Below are 27,764 nucleotides of genomic sequence, written 5' to 3' on the forward strand. Positions count from 1 at the left end.
AGCACATGACACATTTCTAACAGGCTGGGCAGGTACAGTACACATACAGTCATCTCTCACTCCCAGTATGAATGGTGCTGGCAGCGTGGGTCTGGGAGGTGCGGGAAGGTGATGTCGTAAAGCTGAGTGTCGTAAACCAGGTGCGGGTAAGGGGAGGTGAAGGGGAGGGAGGAGGAGGAGGAGGGGGGGAGAGGGGTGAGAGAGGAGGTGACTCTCCGGCAGCATTTAGACACAACGAAAGGATCATGGCGGATGGCCCCAGGTGTAAGCGCAGAAAGCAGGCGAACCCGAGGAGGAACAACGGTGAGTAAAACTACTTCCGACGCGGGGATTTTCTTTCGGGGAAAGGGTAGAAAGGCTGTTCTGTCTCCCGGTAATTTCGCCGAAAACTTTGGCAGCCCAGAAGTCCGGTTTTCAGTAACAGAAAGTGTTGGGAAGTAGCAAGTGAGCGCTGTATTACAGCCCTATGTGTGTACCGTTATACCTGGGTCGCGTCTCTCCCTCCGCCTAGCGGTCCGCTGCACCGGAGACCGTTATTCGCACCTCACCCTGTTATGAGTGGACCAGCTTTTGTCTCCACTTTAGACCTCTTTATTAATTTTAATACACTTTAACCCTCCTTATAGACTCGCCATTCATTGATTTTTAAACATTATGTCGAGTTTTGAAAGCCCACCACCAAACTCGGACCTGTTTCTGTGGGAAAACAGGCTACCTGGTTGTTATTGCAGCCTCGACAGACTGGTCTTTGACAATTTCCTATGAAAAAACATTAGATATAACTGTGCTTTTGTCGAAAACGTCGTTAACATCGTCTTTGCTTCTCAAACGGGGAAAACACAACTGTTTTGTTTGTTCTTTCTTTCTTTTGCGTACTCATAGCAGGTAGCGACAGGACACTGTTGCTGCACTACGAGGTGGACAAAACGCATTTTTACCCGATTTAATCTTATCTACTATGTTCTTTAAATTAGCTAGGTTTATATTATCGACGAATCCTTAATGCTGTTTTGAAGAAGAAAATACAAGAAATTCGTGTTGTTGAGCTGTAGGTTACATTTCCAGCAGTTCTTTTTTCCTCCCTCATCCTCCAACTTATTACAGTGTTTTACTTCAATGCTGCGTTCATCGCTCATTTTACTGTTTTAACAGCGGGGTTTTCATGGTGAAGTAAGAAAGCTTAGCAGAAACATGGATGGGGTAACTTAGGTTCCGGAGAACGAGGGATATCTCACGCGCTGTTTGTGTGAGCAGCCCATATAAGGACAGCGGATCCTCTCCAGTCGCGCGCTGGGAATCCTGATTCTTGTAGGACCGCGGACGCGACGCGAGCGAGCCTTTAAACAGACAGTTTTTCTTTATTATTCCGTTAGTACTTATTTTGATACAGTTGGCGTATTCATAAAACGGAAGAAGTGCTACATAATCTGCGTTTTATAGTTTCGGTATGTTGAGCTCAACGGGTTTTCAGCCACCTTACTGTGGTCTGGAAATAATGTTTAAATGGTTACAAAGTAGCGTGTACGGTGCTTGTCTGGATACTTTGTTTCTATTTTTCTCATCTGTTTGTATAACAAGCGTAAATGTAAATTTAATTTTACTTGTTCGGGACGTTACCTGTTTTCCTGCTACATTTCTTTGTTTTTACGTCGTGAGCTGTATTGAAAACCGCAGAGGGTTTCAATACGTTTCATTTATTTTAATTCTTTGAAATGAGTAAGAAAGCATTTTTCTTTTTCAGTCGCGGTTCTGACAACGTGTTGTGTATCAACACGTATGTGTTGTGTCACTCAGTGTAGGGTGATGCAGGAAATCTAGGTATATTTTATTTAGTCAAAACGAACCTGCATCGTCAGATATGGGATAGTGGAAGAAACGATAGTTGAGGTTGTGCTAAAAATGCAACCAAACGGTGTTTTCTGGTGCGGCTTTGGTCTCTTATGAATTTTCTGCGGATACCCGATGAGTGATGTGTTCCACTGGCAGCTCGTTTGTTATGGGGCGTGTTCAGTTATGTATTTCGTCCCTGGAACTTGTGTGTAAATATGTGGACACACCTCAGATAACGGTCCTGCTGTCAAGGTGTGGATATTTGTTTGGTTTGTGTGAGAAAGGGACCCTTATTTGCTGTGGAAAGACTCCAGGATGTGTACTTGTCATGTGGTCCCTTTTTCCTGTAACTTAACAGGGTTTTATTTAACATTTCTCAATAATGACACAAGCCTATTGTTATTTAAAGTCACATCCCGTAACCAAACAGATGTGTTGCTTGTGACTTTGCCTCATTTGCATTTGCTTCAAAAAGCCACCAAGGTCTGCTTTTAAGTCCTCACTTCCTCCCACCTTGTGACAAGGCTGGTGATCTGTTATGTAAATTAACATTGCTGTTTTTTTAAGGGAATTCATACATGAAGTTAGGCTGGTGTTGCATGTTGTCATAGCCTTGGATTTGTTACATTTTCATGTAACACTTTGGCATTTTATACAGGCTTCTGTCTTTGTTGAAATCTGTCTCTGTGCATAGCCATCCCCACATGATGAAAAAACTTTCAACAGCCATTGCTTGGGCTCTTATAATTAAGCAAGCCATCAAGTGTTGCCCAGCTTGTTTTGGTCAGTGGCTTTGCCAGGTCCCTGGCTAGCAGGGGGAGCTGAGATCAAGGTGAGCTCCATTCCCTGCTGTAAACAGAGAGGTGTTAACAGCCTGCAGGACGACAGGTGTTTGCAATCGGTGGGATACTACAGCTTCCTTTGTCGCTTCTCCCCATGTCAGCTCCCCTCAGGAATAGCAGCCATTCCCTGCAATGGTAATTTAACACAGCAATTTGGGAATAGAGGAATGCGCCCGGTATTAACATTCTTTGCAAAAATAAACAGGGCTGTGCTAGGACAGCTTTGTACCCATGCTCGAGAGCAGGGCTGATGATTTCAGAACAGTGTTACAAAGAAACTTTGAAATGAGTGTGCATACAGGTAGCTAGGATTTCAATTTATTTGACTATATCACGAGGATCATTTGTCTTTTTCCCTACTCTGTGTCTCTCTCTTCCTCTTTCCTCCTCGCTCTTTCTGACACACACTCACACACTTACTTGCACCTTGATGAATCATCTATCAAATAAGGAAAATGAGGTTGTGGGCTTGGCACTTGGCAACAACTCATGTGATGTTGAAGACCATGTTTATTGGCCTGGTAAAACTATACTTAAACTATACTTAGTGTCCTGGACTCACTCACCCCCTCTAGAAACTATTGAATACAACTACATGCTATAAGTGTGTTGGAGAACAATAAAAAAAACAGTGCTTTAGTTATTTGTTTATTGAAACAAGCAATGTTTCAGGCTATAGTAAAGGCTTCAGAGGAGGTGGGGATTGGCTCTGTAGCTCCCCATGCCACTTCAGTGTTTTAAAAGACATCTGTTTACATTTAAAAGGTCCACCCCTGTTGTGTGAAGAGTTTAGCAGAGGAGGAAATTTTTCATTTATCTCACTGCAACTTCCTCAGCAGCTTCATTAGAAAGTGCCAAGTAAGAAGAAAATCCCCCGCCTCTGCTCTCTCTCTCTGTCTCTTCCCTCTCACTCCTCCCTCCAGAGCTCGTCCTTTATTTGGGGGGTTAAGACACAGTAGCCAGGGGTGCTGTTGATTGCCCCCTGACCTAGGCACCCATGCGTGCCTAGAGTATGACTTCACTTTCCCCCCCTGTGCCATTGTGAGGCTTCCAGCATGTCCAATTGTGTTTGTGTTTAAGTCTGTTCAATGAAAGGGGAAGAGAAGGGTGGGAGGGAGGGAGTGTTGGAGCCCTCAGCTTTTTCTACACTCCCTCCTTCTTTCTGTCCATTCCTCGCTGACCCCTTAAACTGTGGACTATATGTTCCCTGTGGAGTCGAGAAGGGGGGATGGAGAGAGTTGGTGAGAAGTGGCTGAGGTGACCAAAGATTTTTACAACAGGTGACAGCTGAAGGACTGGTGCTGGCAGATAAACAGCATGACACACATGGCAGCTATCTTGCGGACGAATATAGACTTAAGGGCCAAAACCAGGCGTATGTTATGCTTGGGACATACATCAGCAAAAATAACTCAAAAAGAATTTTTGATCCTGTACAGGTAAAGTTTATAACTAGTCTTTTTTATAAACCTTTTGGGAAAAAAAAGTTTTGCTTCCTGCTTAGCTTCATCTAATATGTCCATCAGGATGGGAAGAGGCCTGTCCTCATCTGACCATTCCGGGGAATTAAAATTATGTGATGTACGACCACACTCCCACCTCTGTTAAGGAAGCTTAATGATTAGCTGCTCCCATGGAGGCTGAGCGCATTAGCCTATAAAAAGGTGCTCTCTCTCAGTAAGGAAGGAGTTTTAAACCCAGAGTCAGTTTCAGTAACCCCCTTAACTGCGCTTGGATGTGCTTTATTGGGGTTTGTGTGGCTGAATGCTTAAATGAACCATTGTGTGTTCAGGCTTTAGTGAGAAAGCCTGAAGAGAAAGAGCCTAGTTACCTTTGCAGTTTGCCTGCTCTACCTCATACACTTTCAGTGGCAGAAGAAAAGGCCCATTCAGCGGGCCCGGCATGGGGAGGGAGAGCCCTTTTCACACTCGGCTTGTGGGAAACTTCTCCTCCATACTGTGCATGCCATTTGCATATGACCCATTCTTTTCCCAAAGGTCCCCGCGAGGGAGGAATCCGTGGAACGTTCACAGAATTCATCAAATCCCTCTCTCACACGGCCCTCGGGCCCTCAAGGGCCTGCGTTGCAGCACTCTGTTTGACATTTTTGTCTTGGAAATGTAGCTTACGTCTGCGTCACGCTCGCTTGCCTTAACATTAACGCCACCGCATCCCTGTGGCATTTCTGTCTTGTGTGTTTTAAAGTGCAGATGTGTGCTACCCAGTGTGCTGTTTTTAATGTCAGGGTGAGGGCTTAATTTGGCACAGCAGGCAGGAGTTTCCCTAAATCCCCAGCATTGGCCATGAGGGGTCCATCTGCATGACAGGACAATATGATGGGGGCCGCACGCCTCGGAGGCTCCCTAACTGACGATGACGCAGCCATCCGCAGATCGGCAACACTGTCCCTGAAAGGACAGAAACATCCTGGAGTTGCTGAGTAGGGGAGGGGAGTAATGGGCGTAGTAGGGGGTAATACAAGGATGAGGCGGTGGGAGTTGTAGCGACGCGTCAGCTCAGTGAACTGAACAAAAACACAACCGTTGCTCTGAAGCAAAATGTGGCCCCCCAGAATAAGAGCCCGGGCTGCTTCTCTTCAGCATTTAGGTACTGTAGTGACCACAGCTGCTACCTTGACGTGACACAAAATGTGGAACAACATCCATACTGGCATGCTTGTTGTTACTAAGTTGTGTTGGTCTACAACAGCCTAGACAGTCTTGACCCTAAACACTGATACTGACACAGAATGTGGTGTAGGCAGGTATTTGTTGCAGTGCAGCGTAGGGAGGAGAGCTCAGTTAAGTGTATCATGTAAGCTAACTGAGCAGAAAAGCCTCCTCTGCCCTCCTCTCCTTTCCAGACTCCAAAGCAGTGAGTCATGGGCAGACAGGTGTGTTTGCAAGATGATTTCAACCTCATACACTCTCCAACTATGTTTTTCTTTTCTTTTCTTTCTCTTTTCTTTCACCTTAACTGTCACTTGTTCTTTCTCGGTCTCTTCCTCCTTCTCAGCCCCTCCTCACAGGTGTGGGGGTGAGAGATAATATTCTCTAGTAGTGTGTATACTTGAGGGAGTGATTACCTCTAAATTGCCATCCTTGCAGAGGTAAATATTGTGTACGGTGTGCCCAGCGCTGCCTGTTGATGTGTGTTTTTAATCATGTATTTGGTGGCTGCTCTTCAGGCCCACAGTGAGTCCCTTTGGGGCTGCCTGCAGACCCCTCCTTGTCCCCCCATCATCATCACCACCTCCTTCTTTCTCTTCCCGCCCGTCCATCCATCCCCTCCCCTCCTTGTGGTCTTCAGTGGACCGGTTAATGAAAAAGATTGGACTGACACAAAAGGCAGAAGGCGGGCCCGGTAAGGGGCTCTTACACCAGCTTGTGTTTGTGGCAAAAACTCATCAGGACAAACCTCTGCTGTAGCTTCACTTCAGACCACCTGACTGTCAGTTTGTTGACTTTTTTTATTGTCTTTTTTGACATAGATGTTGGATGGCTAGTGCCTTCCAAATGTGCTTGACCTTATTATAGTCCCACAGTGTCTCTGTCTACAAGGATGAAATTAGATGACATCAGACGAGGAGTAATCTGCTGCCATGTATTATGCTTTGAACACAGCCTAGTGGCTGGCTTTTTGCCAGCCTGTTATGATGACCATATTGATTTTCCTCTCCGTAGCACACAGAACTGATAATGGCCCTCCTGAGGGGGTATGCATTCATATTCACACACTGATTGTAGTCGCACAGCCTGGCTGTGATGTCCCAAGGGCCACGATGACTAACAAATCGAGTGCCCCTCTGTCTCCCAAGCTTGTGCATTGAGCTAGCCGGGCTAAGCTAACACTGTGACAGCTCAGGCAAAAAAAAACCTTAGTCACCCTGTTTGTTAGTCAGAGAGAGGGCCGGCTGCTATGCTGAATGTCAACATGGATAAACATCCACACAGGATTAATGAGAGGAGAATGGCCAGCCTGAAAACAGAGGGAGGGCAGAATAGAGGGAGGCATGGAGCATCCGCATCGCCCCATTTAACCCATGAGCATTTTGTTGAGCTCCCCATGACCCCACTAGTGTGACCTAACCTAAGGAGGCAGCCAAGCCTAGACACACTCACTGACTGCTGTAAAAAGGATCTACAGTATGTCTTTGTGAATGAGAAATACAAAGCAGGGCAGAAAAACAGGGGAGAGCAACATAGGAATAACGTTTTACGTAGCCTAGATAATACTCAGGTCAGTACTCAGATTAATCATTGGGACTTACTGTATTTCCTTAAGATGCCAGTGTTTTGTCTTTGTACAGTTGTGTCTTTCCTGAAGTTTGCGTTCGTCATTTGGTTTCATCAAGTTCCTCCCCAAGAAGCTGGACCCTGTTTGAGAAATATCTGTTATTGAATGCATTTACCTCCATGATTTATCCGTTTATTTCCTTGTTACATCAACCCATATTTTTCTCACTTCTGCTACCTTGGTATCATTGTTCTTTCTGCTATTCTCAGAGTATTGCTCAAACATCGTACCACACAAACACCAGCGATACACAATCAAAGACCTTCAAAAGCAAAGTACATAGTTCATACTTTTTTACACTGTGTCTCTATGACTCTGTCAATTCTGGGAACTGGAATTCAGCCAGCGACCCTTGACCTTTCTCAGCCCACCTGTCCTGGCTCAGCTCACCGCTACCAATGTTCAGGTGTTTACAGTCAAAACATACTGGGGCCTTCCTGAGCACGTTCCATAAATACATAGGTGGGTGTAATGTGTGTGTAGAGGGTAGTGAAGGGAGGGGAGTAGATACCCTCGGATCTCCGTAGCTAGGCGATTGTACATCTGTCTTCTTACTCCTGCTGACAGGGCCCTCCCCTCTCTTGTTACACTGGCGCCGGCACTTTTGCGTGCAAGTCAATGAAACATGGCCTTTAATTGATCATGTATGGAGTTGTACAACACTATTAATTACCACTCACTCATCACTTGTTTGTTTGTTTTCTCCTAGTGTTCCCATCATAACACCCTTCATTAGTTGTACGATCTGTTAGCTGCATGCCAGGGCACTTACAACATCACCACACGCTGTTGCACCACCGTTGGGCACTTGCCTCTGCTTTCCTTCCGTAACCCTCTAATTCTTTTTCTCATAAATTGTCACACTCTTTAGCTTGTTCTTGTGTCCTACAGTATGTATTCTTTCCTTTTTGCTCTGTCTCTCTTTCTATCATTCCTCTGTCCGGCAGCTGCCTTGGCTCTGATTCTCCAAAACCAGCAGGTGCTGTAGGCATGCAGCAACTCAGCTATACAGCACTCATAAATAACACCTGACAAAAGTATGAGAGAGCCAGAGCTACAGACAGAGTGAGGGAGGGAGGCAGAGATTGAAAGTTTCCTCTGGCAGGAGAACAGGGTGTGGCTCACGGTCAAATACTGGCCTTCTCAAGAAGGACATGTTCAGAATAAAGAGAGAAAATGTAAGAGCAGCAGAGAAAAGAGGAGGAATGTGAGCGTTTTGACTGTGAGTGTGTTGCCTGTTCTTCTGAAGTTTGTGCTGCTCCTCAATGCCAACTTTTCAATAAACCCCTTTCATGCAAATTTCTAGTAAATGGATCTTTTTAAACACAGGGCTGGCACTAAGTGACTGGTTAAGGAGGAACTTGAATTTGAAGGAAGGCAGCGTTATCTTTTCTGTAATTAGGATGTAAGAGCTTTGAACAATGATAATTGTGCTCTAAAAGCAAATGAAGAGGTCAGGAAAGAAATTATATGCACACTTTTATAATCATCATCAGTAATGAACCAGCACTCGGAATAAATGAACCCATAAATCAGCCCCGATCAAGGGCCGTTAATGAACACGGCTCAAAATCAAATCCGGGCTGTCTCTTTGTCATTTTATGCTCTTCAAATCCACGAACGCCAGATACACATCCTGTCTCATCAGAAGCTATCGATCAGCCTCTCAGGGCCAAGGTTAGTTTGTCATTTTCTCTTGCCTCACCGTGAACAAAACCAGGAAGTGTGTGAGAGATTACGGCCCAGGATGCAACCTGAAAGCCCTTTATCTCTGTGAAAACAAGAGGCTTCCTGCGGCCCTGCTCCCATCCAGGACAGCTCCCCCTCCTCCTTCACTCACCCGGCCCCCAGCACCTGTGGCAGCCTATTTAAGGCTCCTCATCAGGGGCTGCCGAGACCACAAACCGGGCAGAAAACATGAAAGCCTGGAAAAAGAATTAGCGCTATTGCTAAGATGAAGACCCGCTTGTTACACACCTCACAGAAGGCAGAGAAAAACAGCATTTCTTTTCAGAGACATTAAAAAGATTTGGCTGTGTAAATTGAAGGGTCAGCCCAGGAAGAAAGTACATTTTTTTCTTCAGAGCACCTAGCTATCCAGCTTAGACTTGGAAAAAGGAATGAAGAGTGCTTCCAGTCACTTCTGACCTGCCCATACAGGGCAAAGAGTGCCTGGACACAGTATGACACAGAGGCCCAAAGAGAAAATAGCCTGGTGCTGTTTTGCCTGTCATGTCAGTGTCATTCTCAGAGGGAAATTCATGACTTAAATTAGACACATTTATGTGCCTGCCCTGCTCAGCTTTGGTTAAGCAGCTGAGATTCCTCCATCCTTTTAAACAACAACGGATTCCACGTCTCATCTGGGATTTTTGATGAGTAAGCATTGCCCGATCAAAGCCTCTCCGTCACCTAATGTTGTGTTGTTAACCCAAAACCTCAGCCTTAGAAAACACTCCCTTGCTCCTTTTGAGTTGCTGCCACAGCTGGCAAGGGTGGTTTGTCTTGACAGTAGCCTGCGTTGAATTTCAATGACCCCCGTCCTCCCCCCAGTCTTATTATGCCATCGCTGCTAACTGGCTCCTATTCACTGCAGTGTCCTGACTTCCCAGAGGGACCTAGATAAACAAGGGCTATTCAGCCACTGAAAGCCCACCCCCTGCCAGCCTTGGTCTCTCCTTGTTTCAGTGCCAGGCTGCAGCGCGTCTCGCTCGCCACCGACGCCAGCAGCAGTGGGCACCCTGCCATCGATTCTTCTGCCCCACACAGCACACTTTTAGAGGGATTAAACTTAGACTTAACTGTGATGACTGATAAATGGCTGCCGTTAATATAACGTATGAATGATTAGGAAGGCTGGAGTGGTGCAAGACATGGCTGCACATGTGTGTTTCTGTGCGGGTGTGAATGTTTCTGTGTTAATATGTGCTGTGTGTGAGAGAGTGAACAGTTATCTGTAGGTGTGGTGTGGTGTTAGTTGCAGGCCAAGCTGACTTCCTGTTGTTATAGTCCATCAGGGAGATCAGGGGTGGGGGATGCTCCCATGAGATTACCCCGTGAGAGTCACATGGTCTGGCTGCAATGCATTTAAAGGCCATGCTTTTTGTGTCTTTCTGTGCGTGTGTGTGTGTGTGTGTGTGGTTCAGTGTGTTAAGCGTGGTTTTTGAGTGCATTCCTGACCTCCACCTGAATTTTGACCTGAGCGTGAACTGTTTCTGAGGCTCTCTTCCTATTCTTTTTTGTTTCATATTCTGCCCTTCCCTCCATCCTTCCTCCTAATCTACAGATCTCAGAGGAAAACCACACATCTCCCTAGGGTGCCTAGCTCGTTCCCTCTCTATCTCTCCTAGCCAGATGTTTAAAAGCTGTTTGTTTGTTTACCCAATGGAAGTCACTTTGATTGATGCCTACCATAAAACTGTGCCTGCACGCTGATGCCACATACCTCTGTATTAGAGTCAAATATTTTAAAGAGATTATCATGTATAAATTTACCAATGTAATTGTATCAGCAGTTGTCCACAGGCCTTGTAGTTGAAATGACTACAGACATCATCGTAATCACTGGCGACTGACGACCATCGGTAAGCAGGAAGGACAATGTCCCTTACGCTGTAATGGCCCTCCTGTCCAGTCCACCTCAATCACTCTCTGACTTGCCAGCTAATTTAAAGCAGTGCCCTTCTAATCGAATGGCTGTCTGATAAATCTATTGAATCAGGATAGATGTCCGGCGGGGTGTGGCAGTGACACAGCGTCTAGACGGGTTGAGAGGTGAGCAGACGACTCCAACGTGATTCAGATCTAAAGGAATCTCACCTCTGCGCTCTCCTTTAGTGTGCTGGTTGTGTCCACTGACGTGGAACGGCATTTTAACCAGATCTGTTCCACCTGAGTATCTGAGGGTCAAGTCCTCAGGAGGACAGGGAGAGCTTCTCAGGGCAATGTGGATTGTTATGGACACACACAATGATTCTAAAGTACGTCCTCAGAAATAACATTAGAGTTGATTGAAGCGTGCATTATGGTAACAAGGTAGCAGGCTTATATTTGGGTCAGGCTTTATCTAGCCCTCTTCTTAGGAAAGGGCAGAGGCCCAGGGCTGGATTCCACCTAATAATTGTATTGCCTTGTGACAGATAACATTGATGTAAAGCTGGTTATTGTTGATGATGAGTCTATTGAATCCAGGCATTCTCTTTCCCTTGTCCTTGGGGAGCTTATCCCTCAGGCGGGGCTGGCTGTATTTTTATTAAAACCCAGGTTTAAATGGACCAGGTCCTCTGATCGACAAGCAGATTAACCAACTAATAAAACATACATCACGATATATAGAGAGGCCCCCCCTGAGACTCTGGCTATTAATATACAAATATGGAGGATTACTGTCTGCTTGTCTGCATGGCCGTGGAGAGGGGATTAGGGTCCTGGTCCAGACAGATTGGATTTAATGTGTGTGTAAGACTAAACGATTGCTGTACTACAAAGCCCTTATGTATGTACAGACTGATCTCTGCTCTCTGGCTGAGACGTCATAACATCCTGTCGTGTTTCTGGATCACTTTCATTCATTACATTTGTAGGTCAGTTTTGATGTGGTGCAGTGTGACACAAACATCATCTCAGTTATTACATCCCTTATTTTTACTGCACCACCCAGGTACTCAGCTAACACTCTCATTTTTGTTTGTCACAACCTGTACAAATCGGATTTTTTTTGCATTATATAACATTTATTGGCTTGACCAAACATGCAGATTTAATAAGAACACATTTTCTAGAATATCTGATATTTTGTTTGTCTTGATGACTTGACAAAATGGACAACTACAGCTTTTACATACAAAATGTATGTAATAGTACAATATATCATTTTTCTTACAAGGTAACCTTTTAGATAGTCAAATCATTATTATAAATAGTATCAAAATAAATATTTGCCATCAAATTGCAACTAACCAACAATGCATGGTCACATGTCATAGTTTATCATGAAACACATTTTTGATGAGTAGTGATCAGGTTATAATGTGTGTGATAAATGTGCATAAATGTGCGAGTATGTGTGCGTTTGCAAAGCCTTACCACAAGGCACAAACCTGAACTGTGCCTGTTCTTGCACTGGGTCAAATTTGACCCATTACCTTTGCACCAAAAGGGTGCACAGCCTATGAAAGCATCAAACTGGTTTGCCTGCGTCTGTATACCTTTTACTGGTCAGGATACCATCAAGCCTCAACCTCAGCCTGAAAATCTTTTATGTGACAGTGAAGTTTGAAACAGATCACTTTGGACACAAACAGAACAGGAGGACGTCGGCAGAATAGAGGCAGAGGCAAGCAAATAAAAAAAATCCTATTAGTCTCTTAACTTACAATCAACAATTTCATAGTCTGCGGCATGCTTGACTCTGAGAAATTAGGCCCAGTCTGGCATATATATCGTTCACTCCAGCAACTGATGTGACTCCATTTCATCCTGACGCACTATTGAATTGACCAATTACAAGATAACACACAAAAATAAGGCTCCTTCAAAAGACTTTGATTAAAACACTAATCACTTCTATCTTTTTTTTTTGCATGCTGCTATCAGAATATGTGTCTTGCAGAAGTAAACATTTCCCTCAAGACGTTCCTCTCTTTGTTCCCAGTTATGAGAGAGACTGCGCTGGGAAGCTGAGGAGTCACCATCCTTTCAGTCTGCAAAAGTAGAGGAAAAACTCCAGAGATTAGTTTTAAGTCCCAACTTCCTCTCTCTGAGTCCCCGGTCCATCTCCCTTAGCCTTACACTGTAGCCTCGAGGGAATTCTGAGAAAGACAGACTTAGATCTTTAAGGGGAGAAGGGTTAATGCACAAGTACGAGAAAAGGCGCGATCTGTGTGAGCGACTAAGTTGACTGCGGCTGTAATCACTAAAAAGTGAAAACATGTGTAGCATCCTATCCCAGAGATGTCCTAGTGATAGCACTGGGTGTGTGTCCTTTACCTGTTTTAAGATGCGGCCCGCACGCACACTAGAACACACACACACACCCTAGGCTGTTTATCCCCAAGGGCGCCCAGCTAAAGGAGAGAGAGCCCCTTAATCATGTCCCTGTCCCACGTCCTCGTTATCAGCCACGATTAATGAGCTCTCCATTAATGAAAAAAAAACACGAGGTGCCAACCCCTCCTGGAGGAGAGAGAGGCAGAAGGGGGGGAGGGTGTGTGTGTGTGTGTGTGTGTGAGAGAGGGGTTGATAGTAAACGCTCCCCAGGTGCTATGACATCACCCTCCAAGGTAGATATGATAGCTGTCACAGCTTGCTTTTGTTAGGGATGACAGGGTGTGTGTGTTTGTGTGCACACTTGTGTGTGTATGTGTATACATGTGGCCTCACACTCAATTCTGTGTTTTGATTGTTCAAACCCAACCTCTTGGGTCTAATCCGTTTTGCCTTTGTATATCTGTCTCCCTCTTTTGTCTATGGTGGCATAAGGGAGGGAGGGAGGGAGGCAAGGGATAAGGAGCGCTTGATGAGACAGTGGAAGAGGAGGAGGAGGAGAGGGCGGCAGGTGCAACGGACACCCGGCGCAATCACCGGCGCTCTGCAAAAACGGTGACAGGAAATCAAGGTTGTCTTGGCAACCTGGCACTATCGATTAAGCGCGGCCATCTCCGAGCTCACAACAGAGTCCCGGTGGAAATGGTGCTGCGTTAGGTTCCAGGAGAAAAGGGGGTGGGGGGGGGGGGGGTAGTGGGTAGGTGGAGGAGGAGGAGGACTTGATGTTGAGGTGTACAGAGGGCAGGAGCAAAAGGGAGGAGCAGGTGAGGAGAGGAGAGAAGGACAACGATGAGTATAGGTGATTGCATCTCACTCAGAGGTGTCTCACCGACACTTTGGCTCCACTCTACCACTCTGTCCACCTCAACTGGAGTACCAATTCAGCTCCATGTTGGTCTGAATCTCTTCTAGATTTACAAACGCAGAATATTTCTCATCAACAAGTCATTTCCATGGCTCAGAACCCTGCAAACATTTAACACGCCTGTGTCTCCTCCTGCCTTCTTTGTACTCTCTCACCGCGTCTGTCTCTATATATGGGTGTACGCGAGCACAGTTCTCTCAGTGTTTCCAGGCCATTAGTTCACATTGTGCAGTTTGATTTAAGGACCCTGTGGCACACATGAAGAGTTTACTTTTCTGTCTCTACTGGGCAAGCAGGTTGCTGTGCAAACCCCTGCCTGCACACAGTGATTTCACCATAATTGTACACTGAGGTGGTGATGTTGCATAAGCCCTGCGCAGAAGTAATCAATACACAGTATTGACTTGTTAGGAGGAGTATTTTTGGCTGATACTGCACTCGGTGTATTTTAGACGGGCCATGTCTCTTTCACACTCGCTCCCCCTCTCTTTTTCTGTCTTTCTTTCTCTCTCCTGACAGAAGGTGAAATCGCCCGGTCCCAAATCCCAAGCAGATGTGTCCTTTCTCTCTCTTTCTGTGGGTCATACACGCACATTCACACACAGGTGGACATTCAAAGACATTAAAATAGTGCCTCTCCTCTTCAATGATATATTACCATCTCTATTTTACTGTCATTTTTCTGTCAAGACTGTCTTGTCTCGTCCATCCCCAAAACTATCTATGAACTTAACACTTGTTAAGTAGGGAAGCTGCATAGATGGAGGAGATTTATCTTCCTACTGGAAAGACAACAGTACAAAACTCTCCCTGTCTCTGTCCCTCCCTCCCTCTCACTGACTCCCTCCCACCCCCCCATGGTCAGTTGAACACAGAGCAGCCCTCTGTCCCTCCATCAGCCTGGTTAACCCATAGCTATCTGCTGAGCCAGGGTCTATATTGTTCCAAACAGTGTTTCATTCTGTGAGCTTAGTATCTCATTTTTGCTCAGGTACATAAATAGTTAACATACATTTTGGGGAATAAGTGTGTATGCTTACTCGCAAGTAGTTACATGAGAAGATTGATACCATGCTCTGTCGTGTGTATGCTAAATATGAAGCTACAGCCAGCAGCCAGTTTGCTTAGCTTAGCATGAGGACCAGAATTTAACACATTATATCTCATGTGTTTGATCTGTATAGAAAAAAAAATGTGTAAAAATGACATTTTGTGGTTTTACGAGTTATGTGCAGGTTTACCTTTTTTCCACTGGTTGCAGTGACTTTCTGGAGTCTCAGCTGGTTGCCTGGGAACCTCACGGTGACGAGTCCAAGACAAGGACACCTGGCCAACAATGTGTTAATTAGTGAGCTTTAGAGGTGATGGTAGGCAGATTCAGTGCAGCCAACTCAGAGACACATCAACTCGGTAAACAACTCTCCAGTCAACACTTTTCAACTCTGAATAATTGTCAGTGAAAAATCAACACTTATTCATGCTGGAAAATGAACGCTGTCCTTGTCACAGTTCACTAACATCAATCCATGATGAGCCTGTTTTGATCACTATCAGCTACAGTGCATCATCACAGCCCCGAAATAAATAGAAAACAAAAATCAGCTTAAGCAGTTCTAAATTCATGTGTTCTCAGTATTAACCGGTAGTATCAAGACTCACTAATAAGTCACAAAATTGTGCAGCATAGATCCAAACAGTGAAACTGAACAACAGGTTGCAAAACAATAGAAATGAACTGAACAACATATTGCGTGTGGCCTGGAGTAACATCTTATAAGACTGTATGGGCGCCTAACATCCCAGCTCCCCTCTCATCTCTCTTTATTTGGGGCTATTCTGGGCTGGGCTAATGTGGCGACGGTGCTGCGTGCTGAGTGAGTCAGCGGTCATTAGGGTGTGCAGACAGCACTCTGCCGGAGGCCACAGGAGCCAGTCAGTCTAATGATGAGGCCAGTGAAGTGCCAGGGTCCTGAGCGATCAGGACTTCCTATAGCTCCATCCAATTAGCCTCCCCCAGCCCCGCCCATTGTCACTGTTACTCAGTCCATGCAGGGTAGCTGAGAGATGGACACCTCATTTAGCTTTTTTAATAACTGAGAAAGAATCGACCGAGTGCTTCTCTATGAGCGACAGGTTTCTAGTTGATGTTTTGCCGCTGACTTCATATTTTGTGTATGTGTGTAATTTCCTTTAAGCCTGTTTGTCTTTGTATATACATATTCCTTTCTTAGCCACAAAAAAAATAGCCATAGTCTTGAGTATATGCTTGTGTGTATCAGCCAGTGCTATCTGTCGTAACCATGGTGTAACTGACTTGAGCCATGAGAGAGAGAGAGGCTCAGCCACAGTGCTCAGATCCAGTCATCCTCCCCTGGGAGAGGCTGACTGAACAGGAATGTAAACATGACAGCTAAATAAACTGCTGCGTGGGGCACACAGAAAGAGAGACAGAGAAGAAGACAGAGAGGGAGGAGAGAGAGAGAGAGAGAGAGAGAGTGCTTTTGAGAAAGTGGATGTCAGGATCAGTCAAAGAAAAGGACTCAGTATTACAGGGTACATTTTTGCACTTTGAAGTGGAATATATCTCAGCGTAAATGGCTCTGGATCGGGACAAATGCAATAAAGAGGATTTTCTATGGCCATTAGTTGGCAGTGGCTGCAATCAAAGAATTTAACCTGGGAGGGGAGGTGACATCCACCGTGTATCAAGGCTTACAAGGACAGCTCGGCATTCCTCTCCCTCCCCTCCTTTTAACACCTTATCTCAACCTCTCACTCTAAAATAAGATGCACTCACACCATGTCACATGGCACCAGCAATCACCCACAGCTCCTCAAATACTCCCTGGACTTTGAAAGCTTCAAAGTGCAGGAGGCAGTGTTCTGTTCTGTTTTTTGTGGAAAAAGTACTGCCCAGTTGGGGCCGTTGTACTTAAGATATTTTATGATAAGAGCAGTAATTGTACAGCTACCTTTGTCTAGTTTCAGAATAATATTGAAACCTCTCAGGTGCCTATGACCTGTTAAACCTTTCTTCTTCTTTGGAATAATTAGCTCTAGTAAAGCTATACCTATACTTATAGTACAACTTATGGCTGTCTGACGGTTTACCTCTCACATTTACAGGTTTGGTCTTTACAGCACCTACAAATTTCTTTCCACTCGTTCCAGTTCAGGAAGAAAAGTGTCTAGAAAAGCACCTCTCTGTCTGTGGCTTTTTCAGGCGCCTTTCGACTCCACCCCCAGCACATACTAATCCTTCAGGCTCGTTTTGATGTGGTGATCTGACTGTTGAGCACAGGTGCTGCCGGCTGCTGCTACGAGGTCTTTCTAGTTGCCGTAACCCGGGGGCAGGTGGCAGCCATTACAGCTCTGTCTGAGGTAGCAGACTGGCAGGTTTAGCCATCACCATCCCAGAGCCCGTTCTTGGCCTGATCTCCCAGCCCACAATGGCTACCGATGGATGACTATTGACATAGCTGACTAAGCTTAGCTACCCTGGCACAGTCCCACTACCACCTGTCTCCCCAGCCTTCTCCCCAACATCACCAGCACTTTCTCAAAGGCACTGCTTTAGATCTGTCTTCCCAGGTCCCTGTTCTTTTTTTTTTCCTCTCTTCCAGTGCCTTTCATTTTCTCCCAAGGTGGATCAAAGAGAAGAGGTCTGTGGAGGCGTATGGAGCCAGCATCAGTGTCAACAAGTAGCTTTCTCTAGCTCTGCAGGCCATTCGCTTTTCCTGTTTTTTTTTACGTAGTTATTGTGAAAAAAAATGCCTTTACAACTTCTAAAGAATATATTTAGTTACATTAGTCACTGAAAACTGGTGTATCTCTTCACCATGATGTCCTCCTCTTAAACTATTTCATACTTAAGCCAACAATATATCTAATCTATCATTCACCAGCTCATCAATCCATCTTGATATTACACCTGCTTTTGCTGATGCCTTCTTCTCATCCCTCTCTTTGTCCTCCTGCTACCATCCCTCTCCTTCCATCCCTGCCTCCAACACCTGGCGTTGAGCCAGAGGTGCTAAGCGGCGTCTTAACCTGGTGTCTGAGCCTCGACTCATCCTTTATTCATTCCCATTAAAGGAGCATGAGAGTTGTTCTCTGCCTGTAGTCGCTGCTGTTTCCCCCTCCATTAGAAAGACAAACGGCCACAGTGTGAGTGTACGTAGCTAGTCTTCCACACATAACTAATGGGTGGGCGTGAATGAAATATACATGTTGGGTATCTCCTGATACCTGCAAGTTCAGTTTGTGACAAGACAGACCATATGACGCTGTGTGACAGACACAAAGGCAGTGCAGGGGTATAGATTATATTGCACTGAAATAGTTTTAAGTGTCTTCATCTGATGTCGTAACATTTCCTCAGCTCTGTAGGTCTTCAGAATGTTTCTCAGCAGGCCAGTAAGAATTCAGTTCTTCGATAATTGTTTTCTTGTTTATTAAATTTGGTCTCATGTTACTTCCAAATTGGCATAAAAAGATAGTAAATACCTTGAAATCCTCATTTCGAGGGAGCTTGCATACATCTTGAAATATTTATACTGCAAAACAGAGGCACAAAAAACAGGAGTATGTGTAAAGTATACACAAATGCCTCCAGCAAATGCCATCTACTGTATCCGGCAGCGTGCCAAAATCTTCCTTTAGATATAATCCCCTAGGCTCTCTTATATAGTACTTCATGTAGAGTACAGACACACAAACACACACACACACACACACACACACGGGCCAAACAATATCAGTATCTCCCACCTTTACAACCTTGTTTCGCTGTGAGGAGCCTGTTTGAAAAAAAAAAAAAGGAGAGATAAAGAGAGGAGGACAGCAGACGATGGGAGGAGAGGAGTGAGATAAAGGTTAAGAATGGCGATGAAAATGGAGAAAAGTGCTACGCCAGCGACTCTGGCTGGGAGATGGACAGGAGTGAGCATTTCTGCCCTGCTGGTGGAATTTTGAGAGCGGGGAGGTGTGTGTCTGTTTGTGTGTGTGTGTGTGTGTATGTGTTCAGAGGAGGGGAGGGCAGGTAAATTGAATATCAGCATATCATATGGACTGTCATCCTCAGGCTGTCTCCCACTCTTTCTCCCTCTTAACCCTCACTGGACTGCACAGGCAGCGTTTCAATCTAGTAACTTAAATGGTTAAATGGGTTGGAGACCTCTGGGAACAAAGATCATTGATGCCTCAAAGAACTAGTGTAGGGGTGTGTGTTTCATTGTGTGCATGGGTGTGTGTGTGTGTGTGTGTACGCAAAATGTGATGTTCTGTTATGTTCAGCAGAGGTGAGCACCCGAGCAGTAATCCAGCCGGTTAGTTTTGGAGGAGCCATTTAAAATGAGCAGAGGCATTAAAGAGAGGAGGATGAGGAGGTCAGGATTTTCCTTTAATCCTCACACTGCTGCTGGCAGAGCAGAGTGACGGGGGCAGAGAGGCAGAAAACTACACTACTGTGACTGTATGTTTTAGGAGGGGTGAGGTTGGCACTGTGCCACTGTCACACTATGTAGAAAACTAGAAAGAGAGATCTCCCTTTCTCTTGTTGGACACTAATTACTATCAGTAAGCATGGCACAGGGTTATATGGTATACATATCTGAACACAGTAAGCACAGACCAGATGGATATTTAGCCATGAACTCTCTGATGTGTTTGAAAAACCGGCATCTGCAGAAAGATGTTGGCACACATTCACACACAGACATGCAAACAGCAGAGGGCTTAAAAAAAACCAGTCCATCTTGTGTAGATATCACCCGCCATCCCATTGTTTCATGGAGACCTCTCTCCTTTATGAAAAGCTATTGTGTGTAGAGGTCCAGATCACCCCTCCAACACAAACACACACATTTCCTGCCTTAATCACCATCCCCATGAATAATCAATAAATCAAGTTTATTTGTCACATGAAATCATATAAGGTACGATCACAGTGAAATGTAATCCTGCCGGTTCCTTCAATTTGTGCATTAAAAGAGTTTAAATAGAATACGAACAGAAATAAATATATGTGTATGATTGGAAGGGGTAAAGGAGTAGGAATGCCTCAGTATTTGAGGGGATACCTTGAATTTCCTCAAGTGTCTGAGGTGAAACAGTCTCTGCCTTGCCTTTCTCACCACTGAGTCAGTATATAGTGCCCAGGTCAGACCTTCAGTGATGTAGACATCAAGGTACTTGAAGCTGTCCACCCTCTCCACTGAGGATCCATTGATATTAAGGCAGGCGTAGTTCCTTCCCTACTTCTTCCCAAAGTCCACTATCAGCTCCCAGCAGGTCAGGTCCTCTACTTCCTTCAGGTAGGCCTTTTCATTGTTATTTGTGATCAGGCCCACCACAGCTGTGTCATCAGCAAACTCGATGCTGGTGTTGAAGTTGAAAGTGGCTTCACAGTCCTGTGTGTACAGGGAGTACAGAAGGGGGCTCAAAACGCAGCCCTGAGGTGCTCCGATGTTACGGTTGAGGGTAAAAGAGGTGTGTCCGCCTACCCTCACCACCTGGGGGCTGCCCATCATGAAGTCAAGGATCCACATGCACAGTGAGGTGTTTAATCCCAGGTCCTTGAGGTTTGTGACCAGCCTGGAGGGAACTATGGTGTTAAACGCTGAACTGTAGTCAATGAACAGTAATCTCACATAGCTTTCTTTCTGGTCCAGGTGAGATAGGGTGGTGTGGAGGATGTTTGCTAAGGTGTCTTCTGTTGATGGGTTGGGATGGTAGGAAAATTGTAGTGGGTCCAGTGTGCTGGGTAGTGTAGAGCAGATGTAATCCTTGACCAGTGTTTATTCTCTCCACGTTTACCTCGATGTTTACTCTGATATTTACATTTGAAAACGTCGACCGGCCAGGTAGCAGAGAAGGCAGGAGGAGATTTTACAAAGTGATGAGCTGACCATATGTCATATGTTATCATTGTCCAGTATTATTCACAAAAAGTACAACTAATATTGTAAAAATAAATGTAAAGAGCATAAATTTGCATACATTTACTGGAACTAACAGAGAGGTGACTGGATAGGTCTGTGCATTCTAGAATGAGATAAGGGGCATTACAGCAAAGTAGCAGGTGCCTGTCCATCGCTGCAGTGCAAGGGCTGATTTGATGGTAATCTATAATCTGTAAGGCTTTGATGCCACTGCATCAAAGGCTCAGAGTGCTGGTTTTAACAGGATAACAACGTTGCGCTGTTAACCTTTGGTGGTTTTCCTGCACTACTCTTTTTTTGTGTTTATGCTTGACTTGGGTTTCTATGACAGCGGGAAGGTCCCGCTTGCTTCATTATTGAATATGAGGCAATGCTCTGCAGTCGCCATGTGTACGTTGTGTCATTCGGAGATTGCAGTGAGCAGAGGGCTTGCAGTTAAAAAGTGAAAAAGAGAATATAAGTCTTCTTTCAAAATGCTTCATGTTGTCTTCACTCTCAACAACCTCTAGCAATCAGAAACTTGTAGGACAGAACACACTCAGCCAATCACAGCTCTTGTAGTCCATAGTTCTGACTTGTAATCCCATTATTGAGCAGGTACACATGTTTGGAGCATATATGTGTAGCTGCACATGGTATGGCGTAACCCCTTCAGTATAAATTCAGCTTTACTGTGTGCAGACTGGAAATGAAGCAGACAGTGGTGCTGTTGGTGGTGACATGTATGGCTCACATGGCGCCAACCACTTTTATAGGACAATAATGGGAGGCTGCCATGGATGACTTAGAGGGACGCACCCGCAATCTACCAAATGGAGGGATTTTATTTGAACACAGGATGCCTGAGTGTGGATGGTTTTGCTGTAACGCACGGGAACTGCTGCATGATGTATTCTCTGGCCTGTAAGGCTTCACACAGCAACACCTATAACTGTGTGTGGGTGCGGCTGTTGGGTGTATGATTGATTGCGTTTGTGCCTCATGGTGGAAGATTTTTGAAACATGCCTCGAAGGTGAAGCACTGTGGAACATTAGTGCTAATACATTTGTTGATTACTTTTTAAGAGTTCATGTGCATACTTACGTGTGTTTGTGAGTGTGTTTATGTGCGTGCGCTTGTGAGTCACACCCTGTAAGCCTCGATTATGGTAAAAGTACTTGTCACAAGCTATGTAGCCATCAGCAGCTGCTTAATGATGCCTTAAAAGTCCCAGTTCTTGTGTAACTTTAATGTCACACAGTCGCTTGCGTAACTGGGTGGACAAGCTGCTCTGGTATTAGTTCCACCCTATCAGGACAAGACTTCAGGTTATTTCTGAGTTCTGAATGTTCAACACAGAAGAAGTCAGGCCTCATTAGTTCATTAGGTGGTTTTGGGATGAAGTGATCCAGCTAATGAGTTAACAGTATTAAGTTATCAGCTTAACCAAGACACGCACCTACACAGTATTAGCGCTCTGTGGAATTAAGCACAGATTTTAACTGTATATATAAGGTATTAGAATACACCAACCAATGTTCATTCATTTATTCAATCATTTCCTGCCACATAAAATAATAAATAACAAACAGAATTTGTACACTGAGTTTCCACATAGACCAAACTCAGCTGCTTAGCTGGTGTCACCTGTTGGTCATCAGATGTCTTTGTGCGAGTCACAAGCTGTCTGGCAGAATTAGGAGCCAGACTAGCTTCCTCTGAAAGTAGTCACCATCCTGTCTCCTCTGGCAGGTACTGGAAGTGTGGTGTCAGCTCTGTGATAGCCCTCTCAACTTCCTCCTACTGCTAAGATAAAACTTCCCTCTGCCTGCAGGGGCCCAGCAGGAGAAGAGCTGTGGAAACACACTGTGTCTGTGGTGGATGGCTTAGTTATGTAGTGATAAATGGAAACTGATTATGAGCAAGACAAACACAAGTAGCTTTACTACATGAGTATTTCTCATTCCTCCGGAGAAGCAGCGTCTCTCTCTCTCTGTTCTTACTTCTCCGCTCCGCATTCTCCCTCCCTCTCTGTGTTGATGTCCAGTTGGAGCACCTGGGAGGAAGCAGCTGTAGGTGGTGATTACAGTTCAGAGACTCCAAAATAACCTCCCCTCCTCCCTGCCTGCTCTCTCTTTCCATTCTCTCCCTCTCAGATGCCCTCTCCCAGCCTCCTTTTCTCTGATTCATTCCATCATCCAGATAACAAAAAAAAATGTAAGAAGTGCTGAATGTAAGAAGTAAAAAAAAAAAGAAGAAAGACCAAAAACAAAAAAGAGCTGAAGTGTTCCAATTTGCCTTCATTCTCTGCTCTCAGTCTCACAGGGGCTGTATTAATGTGTGTTCCTGTATGTGCGCGCATGTGTGTGTGTGTGGGTAGCCATGTAAATAAAGTGACTAATACACACCGCCTGGCTCATCAATATGGGGAATGGTGGGCTCAGCTCAAACAGATGAACACAGGATGAATAATGTTAGCGGAGCATTGCTGCATATGACCACCCCTCTCTCCACCCACCTCCAGTGTGTGTGTATCTGTGTGTGTGTGCATGTGTTTACTGTGCTAAAGCTCCCATCAATCACACGCCCAGAACCTTTCAGCAAGCTGCACACACACACTAAGACACTAACACATACACACTCCTGCTGAGTTTATTAAAAGCCAGAGTGTTATCACTGATCTGTCTGACAACAGCTGCACACACACACACACATATATATATATATATGTGTGTGTGTGTGTATATATGTATGGATGTGTGTGTGTGTGTGTATGTATATATATATATATATATATGTATATGGATATATACCACAGCCATCAGCCATCATCACAGGTCACACTCATGTTGGTGGTGTGACAAGAAGAGTTAGTCCTTGGACAGGACTGTCTTTCTTTCCTCTTCCTCTCGGCTACAGAGCACATCACCACAGTCGTACAGGAAGGCCAGTGTTCAGGGTCACGCACTGCCCAGTGGAATTCCCCCTGAACCGCAGGGAACTCACACAGGCAAAACACAGCTTCGTTTGACCCAATTCAGCCACCGTACTGTCAGAGAAACAAAAGGCAATCTTGTCTTCAATCCACTCTGGTTTGCCCTCCCAAAACTGTCTTAGCTCTTTCAGAATACTACCCTGATGAGTTGATATGGGAACGCGAGTCAGGAAATTTGTTAACAGCGTTAACAGTGAAGCGATGAGTTGGTATCAGCACTAATGTTTGCTGTCCTAAAGCAGGGATCAGGGGTACATGGTGTCCACATGTGAAACTCAGGGAATAGTGTTATGTAATATAAAACGTTAAAATTGGGAACACAAGCGCAAGTCACTTGTTAACCAGAAAATATTAGTTGGATAGAACAAGAAAGGTTGTTCTGATCAAATGCTTCACTCTCCTCACAGTAACTGACAGTAAAGATAAATAGCCATAATCTTTAGAGATGTAGCTTTTGCTCCAGGATAAAACTGTTATCAGACAGGGGTCTTAAGTGTGTTTTCATGTGATACTTGATATGAAAAAGAGAGGAGCCTCTATCCTAGAAAACATCTGGCTATTCCCTGCTGAATGACATCACATAATGGGTGACATCACATGGGATAGTCCCGAGAGTCTATTCCAATGATTGCAGCGTGCTTGGGTAATCTGCGATCCACCCTGTTGGCTGTCCCAAACGAGAAGCCCTGGTCTGGCCTCCATCATTCAGCCCCTCAGAGTCAGAGAGCAGAAATCTGGCCAGCACAGGAAACAACATGACTAAGCTTAAAGAATAAGGACAAGACAGAAATATGCTACCTGCATACAGGCAGACAAACAGTATTTGTTTGGCAGTAGTATTTGTCCAACTATTCAAACATAATCAGTCAATTCCATGTTGGAGTCTGGCTGATTCACTTATGTTCCCCTTCAAAGCTCACAAGCAACAGTTCATTTTTCTCCTGTTTACAATGCAGGAATACACTTAGTGAGGTGCTATAACAGAGTCCCTCAGCAGCAGTGTTTGACTCACTGTAGGCCCATTACCATAGATGGCAGAGGGGAGTGAGAGATCTGTGCCTATCGACTGCCCCAGCTGGACTGTCGATACTCCCCTTCGAATTCTGACACAGCGAACTAATGGTCTCCCGAGCCGGTGGCAACCAGACACACGCCCACGCACACTCCCAGCACCTCTGGGTGTAATGGACAAAAGAGGGTCCATCAATACATCAATAACGTGACGACCTGCATTTACCTGCTGCCTCAGCCATTTCACCAATCAGCACCGCGTTGAGAGGGCGCATTAACAATGGCACCGCTCACTCAGCCTGCGATTTGTCATGTGCCCGCTCCTGTTTGTACGAATCATAGTTCATGTGTTAGTCAGAGCAAGCGCAGCCATGACGCAGGAAGAAGGAGGTGATCTCGGACGCTTTGTGGTGAGGTCTCGCAACATGTTTACACACATGCACGCTCTCTTTTTCGCCTAGTTTAGCAAGACTGATTCCTGTGACTGTCAGTCCGACAGGCCGACTGTAGTCCACCCTCATGGTCATTTAACAGAAGGGTAATGGTGTGAGTGGTACTGGTTGACTGCTCTTCAGCTCTAGTCACCCTCGAGGCTGGTGTTGCGGGGAGAGAGGGTAACCCTTCCTGATCACACGAGGAAAGGCCACTCAGCCTGGGGAGAAAGGAAAGGACATTACAAGGGGGGGGCTGTTGGTGGAGGACTGAGGTGACAAAAGAGCTTTTGTGGATGTACGTTTACGGCGTTAACCCCTTTCTCTCCCCGCCTCACATGAATAACAAGAAACCACTGTGACAACTGAGCAATAGCCCGAGGCAGTGTGTTTGATTATGTGTTATGTGTGTGTGTGTGTGTGTGTCAGGGGTTGTCCAGGATGTTTGGCCCCAGGAGTCTTGTGACAGAGCTGACATTCTGGAGAAATGAGAGAGTGGTCAGCTGTTGTCAAAATGCCACAAAGGAGAGGATTTTCTACAAAAAGGAAGAGCTCTCGCTGCACTTTTGCGTGTTAGTGTCAGAATTAGTGAAGCCACAGTAGGTTGTCAACATGGATCTTTGCCACAGCTTCACTGAGGTGTGCTGACCTGCTGATTGCTATAAATGGGGAACTTGCAACGGTTGTAAAATTAGATGTAACCAATAAACAAAACGGCACTTCTGGGTTATTTCTGCACTTCCACCTGTCCGCTAATGTGTAGATGAGTGTGTATAAATGTGTGTGTGTGTGGTGCCTGTCACCCTATGGCCTGTCCCTTCAATGAGACATCTGTCAGGCAGAGCCACAGCGTCAACACCTGACCTTTACATGGGAGCAGGCAACCAGAAAATGCACGCACTCCAACGTTAATGCCGTCTATCGCCTTTATACTTTACTTCATATCTTTCTTTCCCTCCTCCGCTGTCTTCCTAATCTGTCACTTCCTTATTGTCTCTTACCATCATTTTTATTAATATTCATTTGATCTTCCTCTTTCAACAGCCACCCTTGTTTCAACCTTTCATGTCTCCTCTCCCAGCCTCCGTCTCCCCTCTATGTTCTCTCCGTCTTTCTTTCTCTCAGTCTCTCTCTGACATTTTGTGACACTCCCTCCCTGGGGCAGCCATCAGTTCAGATGAGCATCGTATGTGACAGGCCAGCTTTGTCTTTTTAAGCCATTAGCAGTTCCTCTCCTCCCACCTTGCCATCATTCCCCTCCGTTTACCTTTTATGCCCTCTTTTGTGTTTGTGTGCGCACATCTTTCACTGCTGACTGGGAATCTTTGTATTAATCTACATAACAAACACAGTCTCGACTAGAGTGAAGAATTGACGAGTGTAAATATGTGACAGTGCCGATGACGGTGGTATTCAGTCTCCTTAATGAACTGAGGTGTTGGTTTGAATTTACTGATGCCAGTGATAAATCTGTGCAGTAAGGTATACTTACAGGTAAACAAGATTTAATGAGATTTTCCAGTTGGAGAATTGTTTGGCAGTGTACCTCCCTCCCCCTTCATAGGCTAGTGTAATTCTCCTTGCTCTGTACTCCCCCACAGTAAACTGTCAGGCCTAATACAGGCAGGAATGTCCAGTCACCTGCTCCTAAAATGCAACAGCCCTGTGCTACACTAACCTAATATAGACCTGCACTACACAAGCAGGTTGGATAACACCGTTATTGCTCATTGCATATATTTAAACACACACCTCAACACGCCCCAGCTCAGCTGTTATACCACAATCCTACAATGTGGAAACTACACTTTAAATGTGTAATTCTGAATGATTAAGAATATTTCAAAATTAAAAACGATGGATTATTGTACGTATGTGTACGTAAAGATTCAAAATGCAGAGGGAGAGAACATATTTATGATCCCTTAAATAAAACACATTTATTCTAAACAGTAAAACTCATGCAGTACTAACAGCCACAAAGACAGACTGGTAGCATTTCTAGTATGTTAGCCATAGTTTAGAAGCGCTCAGCCGTCTGACCCATGAGTATCTATGACAGCTTGGATCAAGCTGTGAAATTGGATTCTGTTGTCTGACAACACATAGAAGAGGCTCAACAGTTTGGCCTGCCACTTGTTGATGACAAATGATTATCACACCTCTGGATACATGTGACCACTGTCCAGCCTCAATGCATGAGCAAATGATTTTCACACATGGGCTCATACAGTATCTGCTGACCCAGTGATGTTACTGTCATTAGTGCTTGATGGAAAAAAAAGCAAGCTATGTAATGAAGTTTGATGCGACTGATGTAACTGACTACATTTAAACGGGCTGAATACCTTTAAGAAGTGACTCTAATAATATCTTCACAGAGCCTCCACTCAAAATGTCAACCCTACATACAAACTGGCAAAATCAAAGGGGAAGAAGACTATTATACTACTGCGCAGCTTTCAAAACCTATCAGTCTGTAACTGTAGCCTGAATAGGACCTGACAGCAGAGGTGACAGGGAACTTT

At 45.0% G+C, this 27,764-nt stretch overlaps 1 protein-coding gene across 1 annotated transcript in view; it reads left to right on the top strand.

The window, feature by feature from the left end:
- The first annotated feature begins 211 nt into the window (after positions 1–211).
- The window catches only part of zeb1b (zinc finger E-box binding homeobox 1b), a 49,563-nt gene continuing 22,010 nt past the window's right edge, over positions 212–27,764 (top strand). The window contains exon 1 of the mRNA XM_042399804.1: positions 212–303. Within this exon, the coding sequence (XP_042255738.1) occupies positions 246–303 (58 nt within the window). The 5' untranslated portion in view covers positions 212–245. The remainder of the gene's footprint in view (positions 304–27,764) is intronic.

The sequence above is a fragment of the Thunnus maccoyii genome, chromosome 21, assembly GCF_910596095.1.
Source record: "Thunnus maccoyii chromosome 21, fThuMac1.1, whole genome shotgun sequence".
Taxonomy (NCBI): domain Eukaryota; kingdom Metazoa; phylum Chordata; class Actinopteri; order Scombriformes; family Scombridae; genus Thunnus; species Thunnus maccoyii.